The sequence below is a fragment of the Pseudophryne corroboree genome, chromosome 7 (genome assembly GCF_028390025.1).
Source record: "Pseudophryne corroboree isolate aPseCor3 chromosome 7, aPseCor3.hap2, whole genome shotgun sequence".
In the NCBI taxonomy this organism is placed as follows: domain Eukaryota; kingdom Metazoa; phylum Chordata; class Amphibia; order Anura; family Myobatrachidae; genus Pseudophryne; species Pseudophryne corroboree.
In genome coordinates, this window is record NC_086450.1 from 80,713,739 (window position 1) to 80,741,172 (window position 27,434).

Genomic DNA, 27,434 nt, shown 5'->3' on the forward strand with positions numbered 1-27,434 from the left:
CGGGCGTCTCTTTAGGATGTACTAGTGAGTCCAGCAGACCGTTACCAGGCTGTGACGGGAGTACAGGGAGAAGGTAAGGAATCGGTTCTGCTTAGCAGGGGAAATGCGAGACACTGCCGCACTGTTTTAGTGATCATAGGCTCCAGGGGTAGTATGAGGCCACGATTCCTTGGGTTGATGTCAGCAGTGGGGAGTTAGACGCTCCCCTGGTTGCCCCTCCCCCCGGTTCATGAAGTTTCCTCTGAGTTTCAAGCCATGACCTGTTTTAGCGCTTCCGTCTGAGACGCTGTGTATCTAAAAGGACCCAGTCGCAGCATAGGCGGCTGTATGACTGGTACATCGGTGTTCACTTTGGCGTCTGTGTTCACTGTAGATTCACGCGGTGGTTGTGTACACTAATAGCGTCTGGATCCACTCAGCGTTCACTAACGTTTTGATCGATCCTGGAAGCGGTGTGAAGTGTCCCTGTATCCCACTCTCCTGAGCAGGGTGATACAGCACTAAGTCTCTTATCTGCCATTGAGTACGAATAGTTGTATAAGTTCCTGATGCATATGAGTCTGTAAACTATTGCTGCTGTTTCTTTTGCTGTGCGACTGAATATGTTTAAAGTAAGGTAATGCAGAAATATGTTTCTTCTACATACTTGAAATGTATCTGTAGTTGAATATGTGCTAATATTGCTTATTATACTAATGTATAACCTGTGACTGATTGCTAGTGTGATTGCTGACTTTACTAATTTCTGTCAGTTTTCTGTGTACCGATCCTCAATGCTGGTGCAAAGCAGGGAGGGATCAGATTGTATGTCACTTTAACAAGTTTTAAAGTGATTTCAGTCACAAATTGTGTAGTTAACACCGAACAGGTGTGTTATTTGTTTAACATGTCTAAGAGGCAAGTATACACTCTCCACAACAGCACCAACACTCATTTCATGTTTGTCTTGCAAAGCTGGGTTAACCTCTCAGGACCTTGTTCAAAATGGATTATGTGCAAACTGGTTTAGTTTTCACCAAAGCCTCCTGAATAATCTAAGGTAGGCACAGGTGAAAATGGAACCCCCGTGGTCTACGTTTGCACAGACATTATCCAGTATAGCTGAGCGGGTAATGCCAGCTCCTATACCAGGGATAGGTTACCTTATTAACCCTTACATGCAACATTCCGCCTGGGGTTTATCACATCCAGTACAGAAATCTTCAGCCTTTCATCAAAAACAGGCCGAAAGGCCAATGGAAAGTAAATCACATAGACATGAAACAACATCTTCACAATCTACACGTTTCAGATGGGGACTCGTCGGAGGATGAGGACTCATCACACTCTGAGTCTGCATACAGAGATGAGAATGAAGGTCTCAGCTCAGTGGACATACCTTAGCTAATTAGTGCTATGAAAGTCATTCTATCCTTAGAGGAAGCAGCAAAGCATTTGTTAAAATCTAAGGCACCTGTGTTTAAACGTCCCAAAACTGAAGGACTGAATTTCCTGGGTTAGAACAGCTGACGTAAATTATGCAAGAGGCTTGGGTAACACCCAGTAAGAAGAAATGGAATTCCCATTATCCTCTTCCGGCTGGGGACTGTTTACAAAAAGGAGATGGCTCCCAAAGTAGATACGCATGTCATTCGATTGGTGCGAAAATCTACATTACCTCTGCCTTCAACATCATTAAATAATGTCACGTATAGGAAAATAGATGGTTTTCTTAAAACCATTTTCTCCTTTTCTGGGCCAATCATAAGACCAGCCATGGCTTCAGCCTGGATGGCAAAAGCAGTGGCAGCCTGGGCTGATGCATTGGAGGATGATCTTTCATTGTCATCTAGAGAGCAAAAATCCCATATTGCACATATCAAACAGGCAGCTATTTTTATGGAAGAAGCAGTCTTGGATGTGGGTACAATTGCCTGTCAGGCATCAGCCTCAGCAGTAGCAGCTCGCAGAGTGGTTTGGCTACATAAATGGAAAGCTGACTCAGAATCCAAGACGGTTCTGGAATCTCTGCCTTTTACTGGAGATATTCTTTTTGGTAAAGAATTAAACAGTGTTTTCTACTCGGAAGCAGACTCCAAGAAAGTGACGTTTCCTTCCACACACAGAGCAAAACCTATATTTCCAGCTTTTCTTCCCTTTTGAACTCAGGGAAAAGCAGAAGGAAAAGGCTATGGCAAACAGTCTCAATCTGACAAGTCTGGTAAGACTAAAAAGTACATTTAGGTACCTCTGTTTCATATGGAGACTTTACGTTCCATTATTTTGGCCATGGAGGATTTTATTAAGGATTTTATGGTATCCCTGGATATCCAGGATGCTTACCTACATGTTCTGATAGCATTGTCCCATCAGTGCTATCTCAGGTTTGCTATCGTCCAGCAACATTTTCAGTTTCAGGGCCTACCATTTGGACTGGCCACAGCTCCCAGAGTATTTACCAAAATTATGGTGGTAATGGCAGCTTCTCTCCGTCAGCAAGGGATAAGGATTTTTCCATACCTCGACGATTTATTAATCCTGTCAGAATCTCAGGAATTGCTTCAGTGTCATCTGCAACAAACAATGGGGGTAATTCTGAGTTGATCGCAGCAGCAAGTTTGTTAGCAATTGGGCAAAACCATGTGCACTGCAGGGGGGGCAGATATAACATGTGCAGAGAGAGTTAGATTTGGGTGGGTTGTTTTGTTTCTGTGCAGGGTAAATGCTGACTGCCTTATTTTTACACTGCAAATTAGATTGCAGATTGAACACACCCTACCCAAATCTAACTCTCTCTGCACATGTTAAATCTGCCTCCCCTGCAGTGCACATGGTTTTGCCCAATTGCTAACAAAATTCCTGCTGCGATCAACTTGGAATTACCCCCAATAGCTTGTTTGTAGAGACACGGTTGGCTCATAAATTGGGCAAAGTCGTCCCTGGTTACGTCACAACGGATGACTCACTTGTAGACTGTGTTGGATTCGGGTCTTCAGAGAGTAATTTAATTTCTGAACAAAATATCCAAAATTCAGTCAAGGATTCAGGAGCTGCTAAACAGTCAAAGTGTATCCATTCACGCAGCAATGCGCGTGATGGGATTGATGGTGTCGACATTTGACATGGTGGATTATGCTCAGTTCCACTCGAAGCCTCTGCAACATCTGATCCTTTCCAAATGGAATGGTTTTCATCAGACCATAAAAACGCAGCCTATGGTCCTTCCTCTGGTAGTAAGGAGGTCATTAACCTGGTGGCTACAGACATCTAATCTGGACATAGGAAGACCCTTTTGGATATCAGATTGGGAAATTCTGACAACAGATGCCAGTCTTCAGGGCTGGGGAGCAATGTCAGGAAGAAGTTGCTACCAAGGGCAGTGGACCAAGGAAGAAAGTTGCCTGCCAATAAAATTATTGGGGAAACCAGTTCAAATTCGCTCGGACAATGCAACAGCAGTAGCGTACCTCATCAAGGAGGAACACGCAGCCAAAAAGCAATGAAGGAGGTAAGCCACACGTTAAAGTGGACAGAACTTCATCATCCAGCCTTGTCTGCAGTGTTAATTCTGGGAGTCCTAAACTGGGAAGCAGATTTTCTTAGTCGACACGCAATTCTTGCAATCGAATGGGCTTTACACCCGAGGTCTTCCAGAATCTGGTAGACAAATGGGGGTTACCGAAGATCGATCTCATGGCGTCCAGTCAGAACAACAAAGTTCCCGCGTACAGCTCAAGAACAAAGGATCCCAGAGCAACCTTTGTGGATGCCCTGTAAGTGAGATGGGACTTTTGTCTGGCCTATGTGTTTCCACTGATCGCCCTGTTGCCCAGGGTGATGCGAAAGGTAAAACAAGGAAAGGGCGCCTTGATACTAATAGCTCCGGCTTGGCCCAGAAGACATTGGTACACAGATCTGCAGAGGCTGTCGATGGATGCTCAATTCCTACTCCCTCAACATCCAGAACTGCTGTCACAGGGTCCTTTCTATTACAAGCACCTGGATCAACTGTCTTTGACAGTGTGGCTCTTGAGACTTCCATTCTGAAAGCAAGAGGATTCTCACAGCAGGTAATTCAAACAATGCTCAGAGCAAGGAAACCATCCTCAGCTCGCATTTTTCACCGAATATGGCAAGCCTATATTCAGTGGTGCAGTGACCGGAAATTTGACCCTAGGTCTTTCAGAGTTTACAGAGTCCTAGCATTCCTTCAGGCAGGAATGGACAAAGGGTTACGGGTGGCTTCCTTGAGAGTGCAGGTGTCAGCATTGACTGTATGGTTCCAAAAGAAAATTGCTAACCTACAGGATGTTCGCACTTTTTTTCCAGGGAATACTTCACATCCAACCTTTCTTTGTTCCTCCTGCAGTGCCTTGGGATTTAAGTTTAGTCCTAAAAGTGCTTCAAGTTACTCCATTTGAACCACTAAAGCAAGTGGATCTTAAATGGTTGACAGCTAAAGCTTTCTTTCGACTGGCTATTGCTTCAGCTAGAAGAGTTTCAGATTTAGGGGCATTGTTATGTCACCCTTCTTTTTCTGATTTTTCATCCAGATAGAGCGGTTTTTAGAACCAAATCTGGGTATCTTCCTAAGGTTGTGTCTAAATTCCACCTCAACGAAGAAATTGTTGTCCCGGCCTTCCAAGGGCCGGACCTTTCTGTGGGAGATGCATCACTGGACGTAGTCCATGCCTTAAGAATCTACGTGGATCGTACCAGTGCCATCAGAAAGACAGACACTCTCTTTGTTCTCTATGGATTTCACAAGAGAGAATTGCCTGTTGACAAGCAGACATTGGCGAGGTGGCTTTGGATGACGATTTCAGAAGCATATTCTCAAGCTAATCTTCCTATTCCGGCTAATGTCTCTGCTCACTCTACTCATAAGGTAGGTCCGTCATGGGAAGCACAACGTGGTGCTTCAGCTGAACAGATATGTAAGGCAACCACATGGTCTTCCATTAACACATTCATTAGAAATTATGCCTTTGATACCTTTGCCTCTGAGGTCGCTGAATTCGGGCGAAGGATTCTCCTGTCCAATCATGAGCATCCCCACCACTAAATTTGCTTTGTGACATACCAATGTTTATCCTGTGGATTACCTGTGGACCCTGCAGGAAAAATGTTATGGTAGACTTACTGTTGATAACTCTATTTCTCCTAAGTCCACAGTATCCACAGAGATCCCACCCGGACGCACCTGATTTGAGGATCCTTTCACCTACTAACCTCTTCCCTCTTGTACAGAAGGGTGTGCATGTGTGTTCTTCTCGTCTGATTAGTGCGCTCTATGATGCTCCTGCCTTGAGCTTTGGATAACAACTGAATTGCCTGAGCCAGGAGATGGGGATATAGGGAACTGGCCCGTTGCATTCTGGGAGGCCGAAAGCTTTGATCGTTGGTGCCAATACTCTGTCGCTACCTCATATCCCAATGTTTATCCTGTGGATACTGTGGACTTAGGAGAAGTTAGTCTACTATAACTATTATTCTTCCCTACATGTTCCCATATCTTTAACATTAAGTAAAACTTAGATGTCGTTAGATGACCCTCAATTGTGTTCTGCTGGGTTGACACTTGATTTAAATGAATAATAGACACTAAGGGGTCAATTTACTAAGGTGGGAGGTTTTTTTTTTTTTTAGAACTGGTGATGTTGCCCATAGCAACCAATCAGATTGTATCTGTTATCTTCTAGAAGCAGCTAGATAAATGTTAAGTAGAATCTAATTGGTTGCTATGGGTAACATCACCAGTTCTAAAAAAACAACAACCTCCAAATTTGGTAATTTTACCCCAAAAGATATAAAAAGATATAGTGTTGTCATTAAGAATGTCGTTATTATGAATGTTGACACAAGACTGTGATGAGGGCTAGGTTTAGGATCAGTAATACGGCCTCTAAGGACATCCTCATGGCCATTGGTATTCACAGTGTCAACATCTCTGCAATATCGACATTTGACATACCAAGTGTCGACATATTTTACCCAATGAGAATAGAGTGTTGATATATTTGGTTTTTTTACAAGTAAAATATACTCTGTATATGTATGATAAGGAACAGAGAAAAGTACAGAAGTTCCATTTGTGTATATACAATAAATGATAAAATATTGCTAGTGACCAGTGTCTCCGCTCTTGATTGTCAGCCTTTCAACCTCACTCTGCTGCATGAATCCTCTAATTCCATTTCCGTCTTCTCTTACAGAATGTAGTTCCAGCTGAGGTGTCGCTAGTGTGCGTAGTGAAGCCGGATGAGTTCTGGGATAAGAAAGTAACACATTTTTGCTTCTGGAAGGAAAAAGATCGACTGGGGTTTGAGGTATGTTTTTGGGGACTTAAAATGTAGCTGAAGATGTTGCTTTGCGGGGAGGGGGGTGATGTGCAAACTCTATACATAACATCACTGTTGGGCGTTTACAGTAATACAGATAAATGTATTATTATTATTATTATTATTATTCTGATGCAAAATATTACTTTCAAAATCAGTATTGACTGTCTTGAACAAACTGTATCCTGCCTGATGTCTCTCATATATTTCTATAGAAAATACAAAACTACTGATTAGTTACATGCATCCGCTTAACTTAAATCAGTCAGGTGTTAGTTGATTGACACCTTATTGTATGGCTAGTCACGCATGTCCATTTAAGCGCTGTCCATAGTGCTGATTGCTACTTCATGCCACACTTGATTGTTTTACTCGTGGTAAATAAGATGGGGCGGTCCAGCAGTATATGGCTCAGTACATTCAGTCCTCTACAGCATTGCTGTGAGCTGCAGCCACCAACCTGCTACATTATTCCTATAACAAATGTATGGAAATCGATACATGTAGAGGGGTACATGTATTTATTACATGACAAATTGCTTTTCTTCCTATAAGCTGATTTTAAGTAATGTCTTTTGGGCAGGCAGAGGCAAGTTTTATTTTATTTCTCTGACGTCCTAGTGGATGCTGGGGACTCCGTAAGGACCATGGGGAATAGCGGCTCCGCAGGAGACTGGGCACAGCTAAGAAAGATTTAGGACTACCTGGTGTGCACTGGCTCCTCCCACTATGACCCTCCTCCAGACCTCAGTTAGAATCCTGTGCCCGGCTGAGCTGGATGCGCACTAGGGGCTCTCCTGAGCTCCTAGAGAGAAATTATATTTTAGGTTTTTTATTTTACAGTGAGATCTGCTGGCAACAGACTCACTGCAGCGAGGGACTAAGGGGAGAAGAAGCGAACCTACCTAACTGGTGGTAGCTTGGGCTTCTTAGGCTACTGGACACCATTAGCTCCAGGGGGATCGACCGCATGGAACCGGCCATTGATGTTCGGTCCCAGAGCCGCGCCGCCGGCCGCCTTACAGAGCCAGAAGCAAGAAGAGTCCGGAAAATCGGCGGCAGAAGACATCAGTCTTCACCAAGGTAGCGCACAGCACTTCAGCTGTGCGCCATTGCTCCTCATACACACTTCACACTCCGGTCACTGAGGGTGCAGGGCGCTGGGGGGGGGCCCTGAGCAGCAATAAAAACACCTTGGCTGGCAAATATATCACAATATATAGCCCCAGAGGCTATATATGTGATAATTACCCCTGCCAGAATCCATTAAAAAGCGGGAGAAAAGTCAGCCGAAAAAGGGGCGGAGCGATCTCCCTCAGCATACTGGCGCCATTTCTCCCTCACAGCTCCGCTGGAAGGAAGCTCCCTGGCTCTCCCCTGCAGTCTACACTACAGAAAGGGTAAAAAAGAGAGGGGGGGCACTAAATTTAGGCGCAATATACATATAGCAGCTATAAGGGGATATAATTTAGTTAATCCCTGTATTATATAGCGCTCTGGTGTGTGCTGGCATACTCTCTCTCTGTCTCCCCAAAGGGCTTTGTGGGGTCCTGTCTTCTGTCAGAGCATTCCCTGTGTGTGTGCGGTGTGTCGGTACGGCTGTGTCGACATGTTTGATGAGGAGGCTTATGTGGAGGAGGAGCAGGTGCCTATAAATGTGTTGTCACCCCCTGCGGGGCAGACACCTGAGTGGATGGACTTGTGGAAGGAATTACGCGAAAGTGTCGACTCCTTACATAAAAAATTTGACGACATGCCAAATGCGGGGCAGCCGGCTTCTCAGCCCGTGCCTGCCCAGACGTCTCAAAGGCCATCAGGGGCTCTAAAACGCCCGCTACCTCAGATGGCAGACACAGATGTCGACACGGATACTGATACCAGTGTCGACGACGAAGAGACTAATGTAATGTCCAATAGGGCCACTCGTTATATGATTGAGGAAATGAAAAATGTTTTACACATTTCTGATGTGACCCCAGGTACCACAAAAAAAAAAAAGGGTATTATGTTTGGGGAGAAAAAACTACCAGTAGTTTTTCCCCCTTCTGAAGAATTAAATGAAGTGTGTGAAGTAGCGTGGGCTTCCCCCGATAAAAAATTGGTAATTTCTAAAAAGTTACTAATGGCGTACCCTTTCCCGCCAGAGGATAGGTCACGCTGGGAAACACCCCCTAGGGTGGATAAAGTGCTTACACGCTTATCAAAAAAGGTGGCACTACCGTCTCCGGATACGGCCGCCCTAAAGGAACCTGCTGATAGAAAGCAGGAGCATCTCCTGAAGGCTATTTATACGCACACTGGTATTATACTGAGACCAGCTATTGCTTCAGCATGGATGTGCAGTGCTGCAGCTGCGTGGTCGGATTCCCTGTCGGAAAACATTGACACCCTAGACAGGGACACTATATTGCTAAACATAGAGCATATTAAAGACGCTGTCTTATACATGAGAGATTTACAGAGGGATATTTGCCGGCTGGCATCAAAAATAAGTGCGCTGTCCATTTCTGCCAGGAGAGGTTTATGGACTCGGCAGTGGACAGGTGATGCAGATTCTAAAAGGCACATGGAAGTTTTGCCTTATAAGGGTGAGGAGTTGTTCGGGGATGGTCTTTCGGACCTAGTTTCCACAGCAACAGCTGGGAAGTCAGCATTTTTACCACATGTCCCCTCACAACCAAAGAAAGCACCGTATTATCAGGTACAGTCCTTTCGTCCCCAAAAGAACAAGCGGGGTAGAGGCGCGTCCTTTCTGCCCAGAGGCAGAGGTAGGGGAAAAAAGCTGCAGCATACAGCCAGTTCCCAGGAACAAAAGTCCTCCCCCGCTTCTTCTGCTAAGTCCGCCGCATGACGCTGGGGCTCAACAGGCGGAGCCAGGTACGGTGGGGGCCCGTCTCAAAAACTTCAGCAATCAGTGGGCTCGCTCACAAGTAAATCCCTGGATCCTTCGAGTGGTATCTCAGGGGTACAGGCTGGAATTCGAGACATTTCCCCCCCGCCGTTTCCTAAAATCTGCCTTGCCAACGACTCCCTCAGACAGGGAGGCTGTGATAGAGGCAATTCACAAGCTGTATTCTCAGCAGGTGATAATCAAGGTGCCCCTACTTCAACAAGGACGGGGTTACTATTCCACAATGTTTGTGGTACGGAAACCGGACGGTTCGGTGAGACCCATTTTAAATTTGAAATCTTTGAACACATATATAAAAAATTTCAAGTTCAAGATGGAATCTCTCAGGGCGGTTATTGCAAGCCTGGAAGAGGGGGATTACATGGTATCTCTGGACATCAAGGATGCTTACCTGCATGTCCCCATTTACCATCCTCACCAGGAGTACCTCAGATTTGTGGTACAGGATTGTCATTACCAATTCCAGACGTTGCCGTTCGGCCTGTCCACGGCACCGAGGGTATTTACCAAGGTAATGGCCGAAATGATGATACTCCTTCGAAAAAAGGGAGTTTTAATTATCCCATACTTGGACGATCTCCTGATAAAGGCGAGGTCCAGAGAGCAGTTGTTGGTCGGCGTAGCGCTATCTCAGGAGGTGCTACACCAGCACGGTTGGATTCTGAATATTCCAAAGTCACAGCTGGTTCCTGCGACACGTCTACTGTTCCTGGGGATGATTCTGGACACAGTCCAGAAAAAAGTGTTTCTCCCAGAGGAGAAAGCCAAGGAGCTATCATCTCTAGTCAGAGGCCTCCTGAAACTGAAACAGGTGTCGGTGCATCACTGCACGCGAGTCCTGGGAAAAATGGTAGCTTCCTACGAAGCAATTCCATTCGGCAGGTTCCATGCCAGAACTTTTCAGTGGGACCTGTTGGACCAGTGGTCCGGATCGCATCTTCAAATGCATCGGTTGATAACCCTGTCTCCAAGGACCAGGGTGTCTCTGCTGTGGTGGCTGCAGAGTGCTCATCTCAAAGAGGGCCGCAGATTCGGCATACAGGACTGGGTCCTGGTGACCATGGATGCCAGCCTTCGAGGCTGGGGGGCAGTCACACGGGGAAGAAACTTCCAAGGACTTTGGTCAAGTCAGGAGACTTCCCTACACATAAATGTTCTGGAACTAAGGGCCATTTACAATGCCCTAAGTCAGGCAAAGCCCCTGCTTCAAAACCAGCCGGTTCTGATCCAGTCAGACAACATCACGGCAGTCGCCCATGTAAACCGACAGGGCGGCACAAGAAGCAGGACGGCGATGGCAGAAGCCACAAGGATTCTCCGATGGGCGGAAAATCACGTGTTAGCACTGTCAGCAGTGTTCATTCCGGGAGTGGACAACTGGGAAGCCGACTTCCTCAGCAGGCACGACCTCCACCCGGGAGAGTGGGGACTTCATCCAGAAGTCTTCCAAATGATTGTAAACCGTTGGGAAAGGCCACAGGTGGACATGATGGCGTCCCGCCTAAACAAAAAGCTACAAAAGTATTGCGCCAGGTCAAGAGACCCTCAGGCGATAGCTGTGGACGCTCTAGTGACACCGTGGGTGTTCCGGTCGGTTTATGTGTTCCCTCCTCTTCCTCTCATACTCAAGGTACTGAGGATAATACGGAGAAGAGGAGTAAGAACTATACTCATTGTTCCGGATTGGCCAAGAAGAGCTTGGTACCCGGAACTTCAAGAAATGATCTCAGAGGACCCATGGCCTCTACCGCTCAGACAAGACCTGCTGCTGCAGGGGCCCTGTCTGTTCCAAGACTTACCGCGGCTGCGTTTGACGGCATGGCGGTTGAACACCGGATCCTGAAGGAAAAGGGCATTCCGGAGGAAGTCATTCCTACGCTGATTAAGGCTAGGAAAGAAGTAACCGCAACCCATTATCACCGCATATGGCGAAAATATGTTGCGTGGTGTGCGGCCAAGAAGGCCCCAACGGAGGAATTTCAGCTGGGTCGATTTCTTCACTTCCTACAGTCAGGGGTGACTATGGGCCTAAAACTGGGTTCCATTAAGGTCCAGATTTCGGCTATGTCGATTTTCTTCCAAAAAGAACTGGCTTCACTACCTGAAGTTCAGACATTTGTCAAGGGAGTGCTCCATATTCAGCCTCCTTTTGTGCCTCCAGTGGCACCGTGGGACCTCAACGTGGTGTTGGGTTTCCTAAAGTCACATTGGTTTGAGCCACTTAAAACCGTGGATTTAAAATATCTCACGTGGAAAGTGGTCATGCTTTTGGCCTTGGCTTCGGCTAGGCGTGTGTCGGAATTGGCGGCTTTATCATGTAAAAGCCCCTATTTGATTTTCCATATGGATAGGGCAGAATTGAGGACTCGTCCCCAGTTTCTTCCTAAGGTGGTATCAGCTTTTCACTTGAACCAACCTATCGTGGTGCCTGCGGCTACTAGGGACTTGGAGGACTCCAAGTTACTGGACGTAGTCAGGGCCTTGAAAATTTATGTTTCCAGGACGGCTGGAGTCAGAAAGACTGACTCGCTATTTATCCTGTATGCACCCAACAAGCTGGGTGCTCCTGCTTCGAAGCAGACTATTGCTCGCTGGATTTGTAGCACAATTCAGCTTGCGCATTCTGCGGCTGGCCTGCCGCAGCCTAAATCGGTAAAAGCCCATTCCACGAGGAAGGTGGGCTCTTCTTGGGCGGCTGCCCGAGGGGTCTCGGCTTTACAACTTTGCCGAGCTGCTACTTGGTCAGGGGCAAACACGTTTGCAAAATTCTACAAATTTGATACCCTGGCTGAGGAGGACCTTGAGTTCTCTCATTCGGTGCTGCAGAGTCATCCGCACTCTCCCGCCCGTTTGGGAGCTTTGGTATAATCCCCATGGTCCTTACGGAGTCCCCAGCATCCACTAGGACGTCAGAGAAAATAAGATTTTACTCACCGGTAAATCTATTTCTCGTAGTCCGTAGTGGATGCTGGGCGCCCGTCCCAAGTGCGGACTGTCTGCAATACTTGTATATAGTTATTGTTACCTAAAAGGGTTATTGTTGAGCCATCTGTTGAGAGGCTCTGTTGTGTTCATACTGTTAACTGGGTATAATATCACGAGTTATACGGTGTGATTGGTGTGGCTGGTATGAGTCTTACCCGGGATTCAAAATCCTTCCTTATTGTGTCAGCTCTTCTGGGCACAGTATCCTAGCTGAGGTCTGGAGGAGGGTCATAGTGGGAGGAGACAGTGCACACCAGGTAGTCCTAAATCTTTCTTAGCTGTGCCCAGTCTCCTGCGGAGCCGCTATTCCCCAGAATGGTCCTTACGGAGTCCCCAGCATCCACTACGGACTACGAGAAATAGATTTACCGGTGAGTAAAATCTTATTTTTTTTCTGAGCTCATAGTAAATCTCAAGCCTGCTTCATATTTTCACAAGGATTACAGCTAACCAGTGCAAACACAGAAAGGCTAACATCCCAGCCACAAGTCTGCATACTGCGAAAATATATGTATTAAATTTTTTTATATATATTGCGTGATTCCATTCTTTGCCAATCGGTTATTAGTGCCGCATCAGCATCCAGTTCTATTTGAATCTTTATGAGGGCACCAAACCAAGTAAAGGTATTCATGTGGAGTGCCGGGACATTTGTGTTATATATATATATATATGTGTGTGTGTGTGTGTGTGTGTGTGTGTGTGTGTATATATATATATATGTGTGTATATTATATACAGGTGCCTGGCACTCGCCGCAGACTTTAGGTAAACCTGGGTACCCTCCGCAATTAGTAAAAGTACAAGCAAGGAAGAACGCAGCGGCACTTTGGGATTTGATGAAAATGTACAAAAACTTTATAGAAAAAACGTCGCTTACAGCCAACGTTTCGGGACCCGTAGCCCCTTTGTTCAAGCCTTGACCGGTATCTTTCAAATAAGATTTGAAATCTTATTTGAAAGATACTGGTGATGTTTTGAGAAAATTAGCTGATATAGATGATGTATAGAATTGCTTTTTGGTTAGTGCTGATGTAAGCACTTTAGACACGATTTTCCAATATGAAAAGGGCTTACAGGCTGTATCGTTCTGCTTGGATATAAATGGAGTTCAACAATACTTAAAAGAATTTATATTGGAGAGTATTAGTTTCACCCTCACAAATAATTATTTTTATTTTGACGGTTATATGCAAATGGGGACCAGGTTCGCCCCCAGCTATGCAAACTTATTTATGGCCCATTGGGAAGATACGTTTGTATGGCAAGATGGACAGCTGGGGGCGGACCTTATCTGTTGGTATCGCTTTATAGACGATCTCTTGTTTTTGTGGAGAGGGGATAGGGAGAGTCTCACCTGTTTTTGTGATAGGTTAAATAACAACTTGGATATAAAACTTACCTTCTCTATTAGTCAAAAGGAGATTTCTTTTTTGGACTTATGTATCTATAAGGAAAATATCAAACTAGAAACAAAAATTTGCCGTCAGAACACTGATGAAAATTCTTATATAGAAAAACAGAGTGTGCACCATAGAAAATGGTTAAATAATATTCCTTTGGGGCAATTTAAGAGAGTTAAGCAAAATTGTTCACAACCTGCGGTTTTACAAACTCAGATGAAATGAAGGACCGTTTTGTGAAAAAAGGCTACCAAGAGGATTCTATTAATCTGGCAATTGAAAAAATGAACAACATAGATAGGAAGGACCTCTGTACGGTGTTGGATTGGTGTACACATTTGATTAAGTTTGTGCAACCTCACTTCTTTTGGGGTTACAAATTAGGTAACCTCATAAACTATAGGGATTATTAAAGTGGGTGCGTTTTTTCCTATAAATTCCGTTGTAGATTGGGTACTTCTACATTTATTGTCATCTATGGTGATTGTTATAAAAAAAAAAAAAATCTACTACACCAGTGGTTCCCAAACTGTGTGCCGTGGCACCCTGGGGTGCCTCGGGACACTTGTAGGGGTGCCTTGGATTGGTGGTCCAGGACCAATTAAAATTATTTATGGTCAATGTAATAGGCAAAGCCGATGCTGGTGGCTGCTAATCATAAAATACGTGGACAAACAGAAGCAAATCTTGTCCCTCACCACACAATTTAACTTATGGATGACATATAAACACAATTTACTTCATTTAATATTTCTTTCTAAATTTCTCAATAAGAAGCTTTTGTCCATGAGGTGCCGTGAAAAAAATTCTGATGCTCGAGGGCGCCGTGATTCCAAGAAGTTTGGGAACCACTGTACTACACTATTAAAAAAAAATGTATTTCTTTTTTTTCCTCTAAGGAAACATTAAAACAGAAAGGTCGCCATTCCCATAGATATTTTGCTTTGGAAACCCATAGACTCAGGGCTATCCGAGTGGGTGGAGTTAGAGACCGATATTGATGAGCCTTGTAGACACTCTTTGGTACTCTTGGGGAGTCCATAAATTTGTATACTTTGGACCCAATATAAAGTGTATTGGGGGCTAATTTCCAAAATGATACCGTACTAGAAATACAAGGATGCATGTATGGTTCGTGAAATTGGTTTCCAATGACACTTAGAAGTTGTAGCCATTGTTCATTCTTTATCTGTATTAAATCCAGAATTACTTTCACTCATGACCACTTTGCTACGTTTGGAAACACTGGACCCAGTATCCACACTTCACTTCATTATAGGTAAAATGAGTATGGTATGTTAGGCCAAAAGTTATCATGTTGACCTTATTAGGTTGCTGACAGTGACGATGTTAACATTCATATTGTCTTCACATGATAGAATGTCAATGTAGTGTCCCCGGCGGGTCAGTGGTCACCTACCTGTCCCAGTGGCTGCTGCGTTTCAAGCTTGGCCTCCGGGTCTTGATGGTCATGTGCCCGTCACTTGTGGTGCAGACCTCTGACAGCACTTTGGTTTTGGTAAGTATTTTAGCCCTAACCTTAACATCCCTGCAGCCTAATCCTATCCCTCCCGGCTGCACCTAACCCAGACAGTCGACATTCTGAGGATGTTGACATGGGAATGTTGAAATAGTAACTGTTGACAACTGTGACTGAATCCCATGTAAAACGTGGTAGGCAAAGAATTAATAAAGAAACTACATATGTGAAGGTGGCCAATTTATGTCCAGAAGGTGAGAATCTCTTTACATTCTATAACATTTCCCTTGTAATTCTGATTGCGGTGTCCTTCAGTGACATTACTGAAAGAACGTCTTCCGCAGGAAGTATTAGTAATTTCTGTATTTTATATTAACCACCGTGTTTTGGGCTTAGATACCTGAGCTGACTTTTTTTTTTTTTTATGAATTACTTGTCTTTATAAAGTTTTCTGGGCACTTTTGAGTAAGTTTTGGTAAGTATTTTAGCCCTAACCTTAACATCCCTGCAGCCTAATCCTATCCCTCCCGGCTGCACCTAACCCAGACAGTCGACATTCTGAGGATGTTGACATGGGAATGTTGAAATAGTAACTGTTGACAACTGTGACTGAATCCCATGTAAAACGTGGTAGGCAAAGAATTAATAAAGAAACTACATATGTGAAGGTGGCCAATTTATGTCCAGAAGGTGAGAATCTCTTTACATTCTATAACATTTCCCTTGTAATTCTGATTGCGGTGTCCTTCAGTGACATTACTGAAAGAACGTCTTCCGCAGGAAGTATTAGTAATTTCTGTATTTTATATTAACCACCGTGTTTTGGGCTTAGATACCTGAGCTGACTTTTTTTTTTTTTATGAATTACTTGTCTTTATAAAGTTTTCTGGGCACTTTTGAGCACAATCTGGAAGACGTCTGCCATCATTTCTTTGTTCCAAGTAAGCACATTAGCAGATTAGGGAGTCCGTTTTAACAACTGTACACTGTTTGCATCGCAGTCTTGCCCTCATTCGTCACTACAATTGGCGATTTGTGGTATCTCTCAGCTAGGCCATGATGACATGTTTCGCAATGAATCACAATCATCATGGGTCCACACACTTCACTAGGAAATTTGATATCTAATCCGGGAGGATGGTCTACTCCAGGAGGACTCCCCAAAATTCTCGAGTCACCAAACATTCTGAGAGAGGAGACAAATATGCTGTAAAATAATACTTGCCCAGACAGGAAATCTAGTTGCTTTTCTGCTTTTTGCTGAAGTCCTTGTACGGTCACTAATTACATAACAGGTTCTTTTCCAGCTATAGGCTGTTCCAGGGGAGTATGCAAAATGGAAGAAAGAAACAAAACTGTCTTTATGTATTTCACTGGAGCAAAAATAATAAAAATTTCTCTGACGTCCTAGTGGATGCTGGGGACTCCGAAAGGACCATGGGGAATAGCGGCTCCGCAGGAGACTGGGCACATCTAAAGAAAGCTTTAGGATCACCTGGTGTGCACTGGCTCCTCCCCCTATGACCCTCCTCCAAGCCTCAGTTAGATTTCTGTGCCCGACGAGAAGGGTGCACACTAGGGGCTCTCCTGAGCTCTTTGTGAAAGTTTTAGTTTAGGTTTATATTTTCAGTGAGACCTGCTGGCAACAGGCTCACTGCATCGAGGGACTAAGGGGAGAAGAAGCGAACTCACCTGCGTGCAGAGTGGATTGGGCTTCTTAGGCTACTGGACATTAGCTCCAGAGGGACGATCACAGGTTCAGCCTGGATGGGTCACCGGAGCCGCGCCGCCGTCCCCCTTACAGAGCCAGAAGAGCGAAGAGGTCCGGAAAAATCGGCGGCAGAAGACGATCCTGTCTTCAGATAAGGTAGCGCACAGCACCGCAGCTGTGCGCCATTGCTCTCAGCACACTTCACACTCCGGTCACTGAGGGTGCAGGGCGCTGGGGGGGGCAGCGCCCTGAGACGCAATAAATCGATAAAAAAACCTTATATGGCTAAAATAAATGCATCACATATAACTCCTGGGCTATATGGATGCATTTAACCCCTGCCAAAACATACAGAAAAAGGATGATAAGGACGCCGAGAAAGGGGCGGAGCCTATCTCCTCAGCACACTGGCGCCATTTTCCCTCACAGCTCAGTTGGAGGGAAGCTCCCTGGCTCTCCCCTGCAGTCACTACACTACAGAAAGGGGTTAAAAAAGAGAGGGGGGCACAAATTAGGCGCAGTATATAACAATACAGCAGCTATAAAGGGAAAAACACTTATATAAGGTTATCCCTGTATATATATATAGCGCTCTGGTGTGTGCTGGCAAACTCTCCCTCTGTCTCCCCAAAGGGCTAGTGGGGTCCTGTCCTCTATCAGAGCATTCCCTGTGTGTGTGCTGTGTGTCGGTACGTTGGTGTCGACATGTATGAGGAGAAAAATGATGAGGAGACTGAGTAGAGTGTCTGAAATAGTGTTGTCACCCCCTAGGGGGTCGACACCTGAGTGGATGTACTGTTGAAATTGCGTGACAGTGTCAGCTTTGTATAAAAGACAGTGGTTGACATGAGACAGCCGGCTACTCAGCTTGTGCATGTCCAGACGTCTCATACAGGGGCCCTAAAGCGCCCGTTACCTCAGATACAGACGCCGACAAGGGTACTGACTCCTGTGTCGACGGTGAAGAGACAACCGTGATTTCCAATAGGGCCACACATTGCATGATTGAGGCAATGGAAAAAGTTTACACTTTTCTGATAATATGAATACCACCAAAAAAAGGGGTATTATGTTGGTGAGGAAAAACTTCCTGTAGTTTTCCTGAATCTGAGAAATAAAATGAGGTGTGTGATGATGCGTGGGTTTCCCCCCGATAACAATTGATAATTTCTAAAAAGTTATTGGCAGTATACCTTTTCCCGCCAGAGGTTAGGGTGCATTGGGAAACACCCCCTAGGGTGGATAAAGCGCTCACACGCTTGTAAAAACAAGGGCTCTACCCTCTCCTGAGATGGCCGCCCTTAAGGATCCTGCTGATAGAAAGCAGGAGCGTATCCTAAAATGTATTTACACACATACTGGTGTTATACTGCGACCAGCAATCGCCTCAGCCTGGATGTGCAGTGCTGGGTTGGCGTGGTCGGATTCCCTGACTGGAAATATGATATCCTAGATAAGGACAGTATATTATTGCCTATAGAGCAATTAAAAGATGCATTTCTATATATGCATGATGCACAGCGGAATATTTGCCGACTGGCATCAAGTATAAGTGCGTTGTCCAATTATTCCAGTAAAGTGGTCAGGTGATGCGGATTCCAAACGGCATTTGGAAGTATTGCCTTAAAAGAGGGGATGTACCCCAGGTCGCCTCTCAAAATAAGACGCCGTATTATCAGGCGCAGTCCTGGTTGGCAAGCGGACAAAAGGGTTCCTCTTTCTTTTTCATCCACTAGGGGTCACTGGAGTACTCTTGGGATATGGACGGGCGGAGCCGAACAAAGGCACTGAATATTCAAATTTAGGACCCTCCCACCCCTCCATATCCCCGAGTACCTCAGTGTACTATCTCAGTGTTTTTTCGGTGCTCACAGCACGAACATCGGCTTGTGGTATAGCCACACTTGGATTTTTATTTTTATTTTTATTTTTACATACATCCCTTCCCAGTTTCTGGAAAAACATGGGTCCGGGATAGTGCCGCTGCACGGGCAGCGCATGGCGTGTCGGTCCTCACAAAGAGCACCCTCACAGCCACAGACAGCATGGCGTGTCGGTCCTCACAAAGAGCACCCTCACGGCCACAGACAGCACTGCCTCTACAAACAGCAGCCAGGACTAGAGAGCTGGACGGGCTTGCAAGAAGCCGTCGCAGCCATAGATCACTGGAAGCTGACTGGAGCTGGACGGAGCTTACAGACATAGAAGCCCCGTCACAGCCAGGACTACAGAGCTGACGGAGCTTACAGAAGGCCGTTGCAGCCATGAGTCACACCACTGCAGCTGGCCGGAGCTTATACAGAAAGTCCCGTCACAGCCAGAAGTTACAGAAAGGTAGGCTGGGGAGCGGGGCGGTCAGCGCAGGCTGCCGCCCCGCTATGTGTGGGTTAAGGTGCAGTAGGTTAATACAATACAGCTCCGTCCCGCCGCACAGCAGGGGGAGCTCATACCCGCCAAGCCAGCCACTACCTTCTGAGGAGACAAGCCGTCCCCCGACAGCCGCCAACTCCGTCCTGCCGCATAGCAGGGGGAGATCAGACGACGCTAAACAGCCGCTATGTATCAAGACGGGGACATCAAACGCCCGTCCCAGCGCTCCGGTCGCCGCCAAGCTCCCTCCTGCCGCACAGCAGGGGGAGATCATACGAAGCAGCTGCTCCGTCTGACATCAGGCCGCCCGTCCCAGCGCTCCGGTAGCCGCCAGCTCCGTCCTGCCGCACACTGGGCTCCGTACGGCTGCACAGCAGACATACTTAGTACCAGTATGACCGCCGCTCCGTCCCGGCCTGCATACACAAATGCCAGGGCAGGCTTCCAACACGGCCGCCCAGCTACGTCCGGCCGCCCATCAGTCTCAGTACAGAGACGATCACAAGTGCAGGCTTCCCGCAGATGATCATAGGGGGGGAAGAGGCACGGTGGAAGCTGGCGGATATATGACCAGCTGGGTATATATATATATATATATCTATCACAGATATAAGCTTGTTACCGGTACTGACAGTAATAATTGAACTATATTACTGGCTGTGATTTTCAGAGTTGAACCTATATTAATGGCTGCGATTAACAAGGCGAGGGAGCCTATATTAATATATTAATATTAATGTCTGGTGTGATAATGGCCTATCAGCTTATGTATATATTTATTCATAGAACAGTTGTAACCGTCCTGTGGTTATACTGTATAATAACCTATACGGAAAGGTCAGCATGGCAAAGGGGCCATTTTAACCATGCTGCCTGTTGTTTTCCAGTTTGTGATTCTGGAACATTCCTGCCCTACATCTCTGAGCCACCAGAGGCGCAGGGGTGTTAGTGGGAATTTTTAATCAGCATAAGTAAGCCATGTAAACTGTTTTTCTACATGATTCTAGAACATTCCTGCCCTACATCTCTAAGCCACCAGAGGCGTAGGGGGGTTAGTAGGAATTTGGTTCGGGTTTCATAGGCCATGTGAACTGCTTTTCACATAAAGATTACTCTGTTTTTTCTTCACAGCGAATAAATCTTTTGTTTTTCCTAAAGATTTCCGTAGAGAGAATCAACCTTGAGTTAATATTATTTTGCTGTTCACCAATACAATATATATATATGACATGATAACGTCATAAGGCGTGCAATGGCTGTCCGTGGCCTATTGGGGTGTCTGTCTGCATAGCGAATAAGGCTCTAGTGCAGACTAAAAATAACATTGGCATCGGAGTCTCGGAAGTTATTCCGCCAGCTCTAACAAAAGACAGTTTTCCAAAGGAATTCCCTTTGGGTACCACAGTGTTTATTTAACTGGTCTTCTAATGTAATGCACGATTCTATGTCAAATCTCACACAGATAACTACGAGTGAGAAGGGTTCATTAGACCTGCACTCAGATAGTGCAGGGTTGTTGCCAACATACATTGCTAAATTACAGGGAGTCAAGGTCTCCATTGTTCCACTTAGTAGACTTTGACCACTATTTAATCGTTTACAATATGACGCCATCCGACATTGGTAAATGCGTCTGTGTCAAACATTATAAAGACCCATGAAACATTTGGGTCACTAGACATTACGGTTAAAAGAAGCTACAGAGTATATCTGTAAAGCTTCTAACGACGTTTCATCGTCGCCAGTTCAGCACAAGGCCACAGCTTGTTGGTCCTACATTTGATATTCAGCCGTTAATCGAAACGGAATTCTTGTGCCGGCATTTAATCCCTTTAGACTTCAGTTTTCAAGGCGGTGATACACACACTCACGCCTTGTAACGACAGGTCGCTACGGTCTGCAAGCCAGTAGTTTGATGACCTCTTTTCCAATTGTGGGAGCGCGTCTTTACATGTTACCTTTGCGGGGTTTCCAGACTTCAACAGGGACATGACTGCCTCTGTCGAACGGATTGGCAGGTAGCCATTTGGTTTCTACTGGGTTTCAGCTGTCTTTATAATACAGGCAGAGTCAGGGTGGCTTATTCCCCTCTGGTTGGGGGAACCAATCCATACAGCTCCGTCGCAGTTTCAATCAGCAAATCACTTACTGCAGTTTGAAAATGGATTTGCTGCGGGTAGTATTGACATATTGGAGCCACAAAATTGAATACTGGCATTTGATCTTCACAATGCGTATATACCCATTCCGGTTTGTTCATCACAGGTTTTAGCGTTTGCAATTCGCCACAACCATTAACCATTTCATGTCTACCGTTGCTTATCGCTTTGGGTATTTACCAAAAGTGATGTTGGGATGATAGCTCATCTCACATAAGAACTCTGTCTCAACAAAGTTCCTCTAACTTGCGCTACTAAGGTATACTGCGGTAGCAGATCAAGTTCGAAAACAATCGCATCTAATTCCGTCTAAACGATGTCAAGGCCTAGGTAAGATGATAAATACGGTAAATCAAAGACTTTTACCTACTACACCAGCAATAACAAATGTACGTCTAGTAATTAGTGCAAAGCACGCACACTAGCGGTACATTGGTGTATTCACCTATTAAGAATAACGATGGGTTTTTCAATTTAGTTCGCCACCCTTCACTCGCATTTCCCACAGAGGGAAAAGGGTGCATATACTCTGGACGACAGTCGCAGAGGGTCAGGATTTGTAGTTAAAATCAGCAACAAAGGTTCTAAAACACGACAGATTGCTGTCGATATATGTCCTAGAACTCTGTGCATTTTACAATGCTATACATGATTCGCTTTCAGTCGGACCAGGTATATACTCTGGTTTCTCTTCAGGACGAATAAATCTTTCGCCTTGTACTAAAGATTGCTGTGGAGAGGAACAACCATGAGTTTCATGTAAATTTTTGATGCCTGTCTCACGCTGGCCTTAAGCAGTCAAACAAGGCAACGGCAGTTGCATACACAACAACCAGTGAGAACCAAGTAGCCGCATGGCAATGCGGCAGGTAACTCAAATCCTCAATGGCTCAGAACACCATTATGTGAAAATGTCAAGAGATCATTATGTGAGTGGACATCTGTTAGACAGAGGATCTCACCCGTCAGGATTTGGATCCTGAAAACTGGACATTAAATCTAGAGGTGTTTCATATGTGAGTCCACAGAAGGGGGTTACCCTCAAGTATACATGATGGCATCTCGCCACAATTACGAAAGCTCAGTATGTGTACAAAACAGATCACAAGGGCAGTGGCGGTGGAGTCTCTCACATTCATGTGGTCATTCAGCATCGTGTATCTGGCTCCACCATTTTCCGCTGCTCTCTCCGTTGTCAAAACGGATCATAAGACAGTTTGTCACAGTCATACTGGTGGTATCTCATGGGTTTCGGAGAAGTTTGCTTCTCGAATTTTCAAGGAATACTTGCACACGATCTTGGCCCGCTCATAATACGTCCAACCTGTTACATCAGGGAACGTTAGTTTACCCATAGTTACCTATGTACCTATTATCTAAGTACCGCAGCTGCGGTTGACGGGGTGAGGGTTCAGACCGCCCTCTTAAGAAATTGAGCATTACAGTATCGGTTATACTAACCATGTTACGAAATAGTAAGCCGTTTAAGGCAGCTCATTTTTACAAAATTTCGTGTGCTTACATAGGTTGTAAACCTCGGAAGTTCCAACATCATCCTTCAAGTAACCCGTATTCTGTTAAACGGGGTGGGATGGAAAACTGCGTGGATCTGCACGAAGAGTGCAGGTATCTGTGTGGTAAACTTATTTTCAAAGACGTTTGCTTCTGTTTGCGTCTGTACACATCTTTCTACAAGGTGTCATCAAAGTTCACACTCTATTTATCCCACCTACAGCGCCAGGCGACTTGAAGTTGGGTTCAGATTTCTTACAGTTTTCATATTTTGAACCCTTCAACAAATGGGAATTAAGTTTCTCACTTTGGGAAAACATTTTTCTTCTAGCCTTGGCTTCGGCAAGGGTTCTGTTTTCATATTTGGGTGCCTTGTATTCCAAGCCACCGTATTTCAGTTTTCTCATGACAAAGCAGATCTTCGGACGAATCACGCTTTCGTATTCTTCACATCAATGTACCAATAGGGGTTCCTGTGTGGACAGCACATTCTAGAATTCTGAATGTGGTACACGCATTACGCGTTTATATATGTCCCGAACGTCAACAGTACGTGATATGAATACGTTGTTTGTTCTCTATGATACTGCCAACTGGGGTTAGCCAGTTTCTCAGCAGACATTATCCAGTTGGGTAATAATAATGACTACAAGTCAGGCTTACTTTAAGGCTAGGTTACAATCGCCTACGTCAGTAATAACTCATCCCACAGGTTCTGTGGGAATGTCAGACCCAGTGGGTCGTGGAGTGTCTAAAACGCGGCTATATAGCCTTCATGTGCACCATGTTGGTGCACGTTTACACGTTATAAATGGGGCGCCATCAGCATCTAGCCTTGGGCTGCCTACTGTTACAAGTATCAAACAGCTCTCCCGCCCACGAGGGAAGCTTTGGTACGTCCCAAGAGTACTCCAGTGACCCCTAGTGGATGAAAAAGAAAATAGGATTTTGGTACTTACCAGGTAAATCCTTTTCTTTGAATCCATAGGGGGCACTGGACGCCCACCCAGAGCAGTTTACCTGGGTTGTTTTAAGCTCAAGGGAGCTTAGGGTAACAAGTTTTACTTGATTGATATTAAGCTCAGAGGAGCTTATGGTAACACATTTTCACCGATTGGTTCAAATTATAAAGTTCTATCGGTTATGGCGTCAACTGTTTAGTTGACAGTAAGGTTATGGGTCAACATTGTTGTTGTCCGTTATGTATAGGTATTCTCCATTGTCAACCTCTCTATATCGTTCCTGTTCGCTCAGTAAAAAACACTGAGATAGTACACTGAGGTACTCGGGGATATGGAGGGGTGGGAGGGTCCTAAATTTGAATATTCAGTGCCTTTGTTCGGCTCCGCCCGTCCATATCCCAAGAGTACTCCAGTGCCCCCTATGGATTCAAAGAAAAGGATTTACCTGGTAAGTACCAAAATCCTATTTTTCTGCTCGTGACAGAGGGAGAGGAAAATGGCTGCAGAGATCAGCCAGTTCCAAGGAACAGAAACCCTTTTCCGCCTCTGCCAAGCCCTCAGTATGACGCTAGGGCTTTACAAGTTCAGGCACGGTGGGGTCCCGTTCTCAATGAATTTCAGTGCGCAGTGGGCTCACTCGCAAGTAGACCCCTGGATCCTTCAGATAATATTTCAGGGGTACAAATTGGAATTCGAGACGTATTCCCCTCGCCGTTTCCAAAAGTCTGTTTTACCGACGTCTCCCGCTGACAGGGAGGCAGTTTTGGAAGCCATTCACAAGCTGTATTCCCAGCAGGTGATAATCAAGGTACCCCTCCTGCAACAGGGAACGGGGTATTATTCCACACTATTGTGGTACCGAAGCCAGACGGCTCGGTGAGACCGATTTTAAAATCTAAAATCTTTGAACACTCGCATACAGAGGTTCAAATTCAAAATTCAGTCACTCAGAGCAGTGATTGCAAACCTGGAAGAAGGGGACTACATGATGTCTCGGGACATCAAGGATGCTTACCTTCATGTCAAAATTTACCCTTCTCACCAAGGGTATTTCAGGTTATGGTACAGAACTGTATCAGTTCGGACGCTGCCGTAGGGATGGTCCACGGCACCCCGGGTCTTTACTGAAGTAATGACCGAAATGATGATATTCCTTCGAAGGAAGGGAATTTTAGTTATCCTTTACTTGGACGATTCCCTGATAAGGGTAAGATCCAGGGAACAGTTGGAGATCGGTGTAGCACTATATCAGGTAGTGTTGCGGCAGCACAATTGGATTTTCAATATTCCAAAATCGCAGCTGATTCCGACGACTTGTCTTCTGTTCCTAGGGATGATTCTGGACATAGTCCAGAAAGAAGGTGCTTCTTCCGGAGGAGAAAGCCAGGGAGTTATCCGAGCTAGTCAGGAACCTCCTAAAACCTAACCAAGTCTCAGTGCATCAATGCACAAGGGTTCTGGGTAAAAATGGTGGCTTCCTACGAAGCAATCCCATTCGGCAGATTCCACGCACAGTGGAACCTTCTGGACAACTGGTCCGGGTCGCATCTTCAGATGCTTCAGCGGATAACCCTGTCACCAGGGACAAGGGTATCCCTCCTGTGGTGGTTGCAGAGTGCTAATCTTCTAGAGGGCCGCAGATTCGGCATTCGGGACTGGGTCCTGGTGGCCACGGATGCCAGCCTGCGAGGCTGGGGAGCAGTCACACAGGGAAGGAATTTCCAGGGCTTATGGTCAAGCCTGGAGACATCTCTTCATATAAACATTCTGGAACTAAGGGCCATTTACAATGCCCTAAGTCAAGCGAAACCCCTGCTTCAGGGTCAGGCGGTATTGATCCAATCGGACAACATCACGTCAGTCGCCCACGTAAACAGACAGGGCGGCACGAGAAGCAGGAGGGCAATGGCAGAAGCTGCAAGGATTTTAGCTGGGCGGAAAATCATGTGATAGCACTGTCAGCAGTGTTCATTCCGGGAGTGGACAACTGGGAAGCAGACTTCCTCAGCAGACACGACCTTCACCCGGGAGAGTGGGGACTTCACCCAGAAGTCTTCCACCTGATTGTAAACCGTTGGGAAAAACAAAAGGTGGACATAATGGCGTCCCGTCTAAACAAAAAACTAGACAGATATTGCGCCAGGTCAAGGGACCCTCAGGCAATAACGGTGGACGCTCTGGTAACACCGTGGGTGTACCAGTCAGTGTATGTGTTCCCTCCTCTGCCCCTCATACCAAAAGTACTGAGAATTATAAGAAGGAGAGGAGTAAGAACTATACTCGTGGTTCCGGATTGGCCAAGAAGGACTTGGTATCCGGAACTTCAAGAGATGCTCACGGACGAACCGTGGCCTCTACCTCTAAGAAAGGACCTGCTCCAGCAAGGGCCTTGTCTGTTCCAAGACTTACCGCGGCTGCGTTTGACGGCATGGCGGTTGAATGCCGGATCCTGAAGATCCCTACCCTGGTCAAGGCCAGGAAAGACGTAACCGCAAAACATTATCACCGCATTTGGCGAAAATATGTTGCGTGGGGTGAGGCCAAGAAGGCCCCTACAGAGGAATTTCAACTGGGTCGTTTCCTCCATTTCCTGCAAACAGGACTGTCTATGGGCCTAAAATTAGGGTCCATTAAGGTTCAAATTTCGTCCCTGTCGATTTTCTTCCAAAAAGAACTGGCTTCAGTGCCTGAAGTTCAGACATTTGTAAAAGGGGTGCTGCATATACAGTCTCCTTTTGTGCCTCCAGTGGCACCTTGGGGATCTCAATGTTGTGTTGAGTTTCCTAAAGTCACATTGGTTTGAACCACTCACCACTGTATACTTAAAATATCTCACATGGAAGTGACGAGTTAGCCCTGGTTTTCAGCCAGGCGTGTGTCAGAATTGGCGGCTTTATCATATAAAAGCCCTTACTTAATATTTCATTCTGAAAGGGCAGAATTGAGGACTCGTCCTCAAATTTTCTACCTAAGGTGGTTTCTGCATTTCACATGAACCAACCTGTTGTGGTGCCTGCGGCTACTAAGGACTTGGAGGATTCCAAGTTGCTTGACGTGGTCAGGACCCTGAAAATACATGTTTCCAGGACGGCTGGAGTCAGAAAATCTGACTCGCTGTTTATCCTGTATGCACCCAACAAACTGGGTGCTCCTGCTTCTAAGCAGACGATTGCTCGTTGGATTTGTAGTACAATTCAGCTTGCACATTCTGTGGCAGGCCTGCCACAGCCAAAAATCTTAAAATGCCCACTCCACAAGGAAGGTGGGCTCATCTTGGGTAGCTGCCCGAGGGGTCTCGGCTTTACAACTTTGCCGAGCAGTTACTTGGTCAGGAGCAAATACGTTTGTAAAATTCTACAAATTTGATACCCTGGCTAAAGAGGACCTGGAGTTCTCTCATTCGGTGCTGCAGAGTCATCCGCACTCTCCCGCCCGTTTGGGAGCTTTGGTATAATCCCCATGGTCCTTACGGAGTCCCCAGCATCCACTAGGACGTCAGAGAAAATAAGAATTTACTTACCGATAATTCTATTTCTCGTAGTCCGTAGTGGATGCTGGGCGCCCATCCCAAGTGCGGATTGTCTGCAATACTGGTACATAATTATTGTTACCAAAAAATTT

At 45.7% G+C, this 27,434-nt stretch overlaps 1 protein-coding gene, 1 non-coding gene and 1 pseudogene across 4 annotated transcripts in view; all 3 read left to right on the forward strand.

Annotated features, from left to right (window-relative positions):
- The window catches only part of SESTD1 (SEC14 and spectrin domain containing 1), a 402,961-nt gene that overhangs the window by 249,533 nt on the left and 125,994 nt on the right, over nt 1–27,434 (forward strand). For all 3 annotated transcript variants that reach the window (XM_063933342.1, XM_063933343.1, XM_063933344.1), the window contains exon 5: nt 6,195–6,308. In XM_063933342.1, coding sequence (XP_063789412.1) covers nt 6,195–6,308 — 114 coding nt within the window. The remainder of the gene's footprint in view (nt 1–6,194; nt 6,309–27,434) is intronic.
- Nucleotides 20,290–20,397, forward strand: LOC134946930 (U5 spliceosomal RNA; annotated as a pseudogene).
- Nucleotides 22,016–22,130, forward strand: LOC134946877 (U5 spliceosomal RNA). The gene has a single exon (XR_010182453.1). It is a non-coding gene; the product is annotated as a U5 spliceosomal RNA (small nuclear RNA).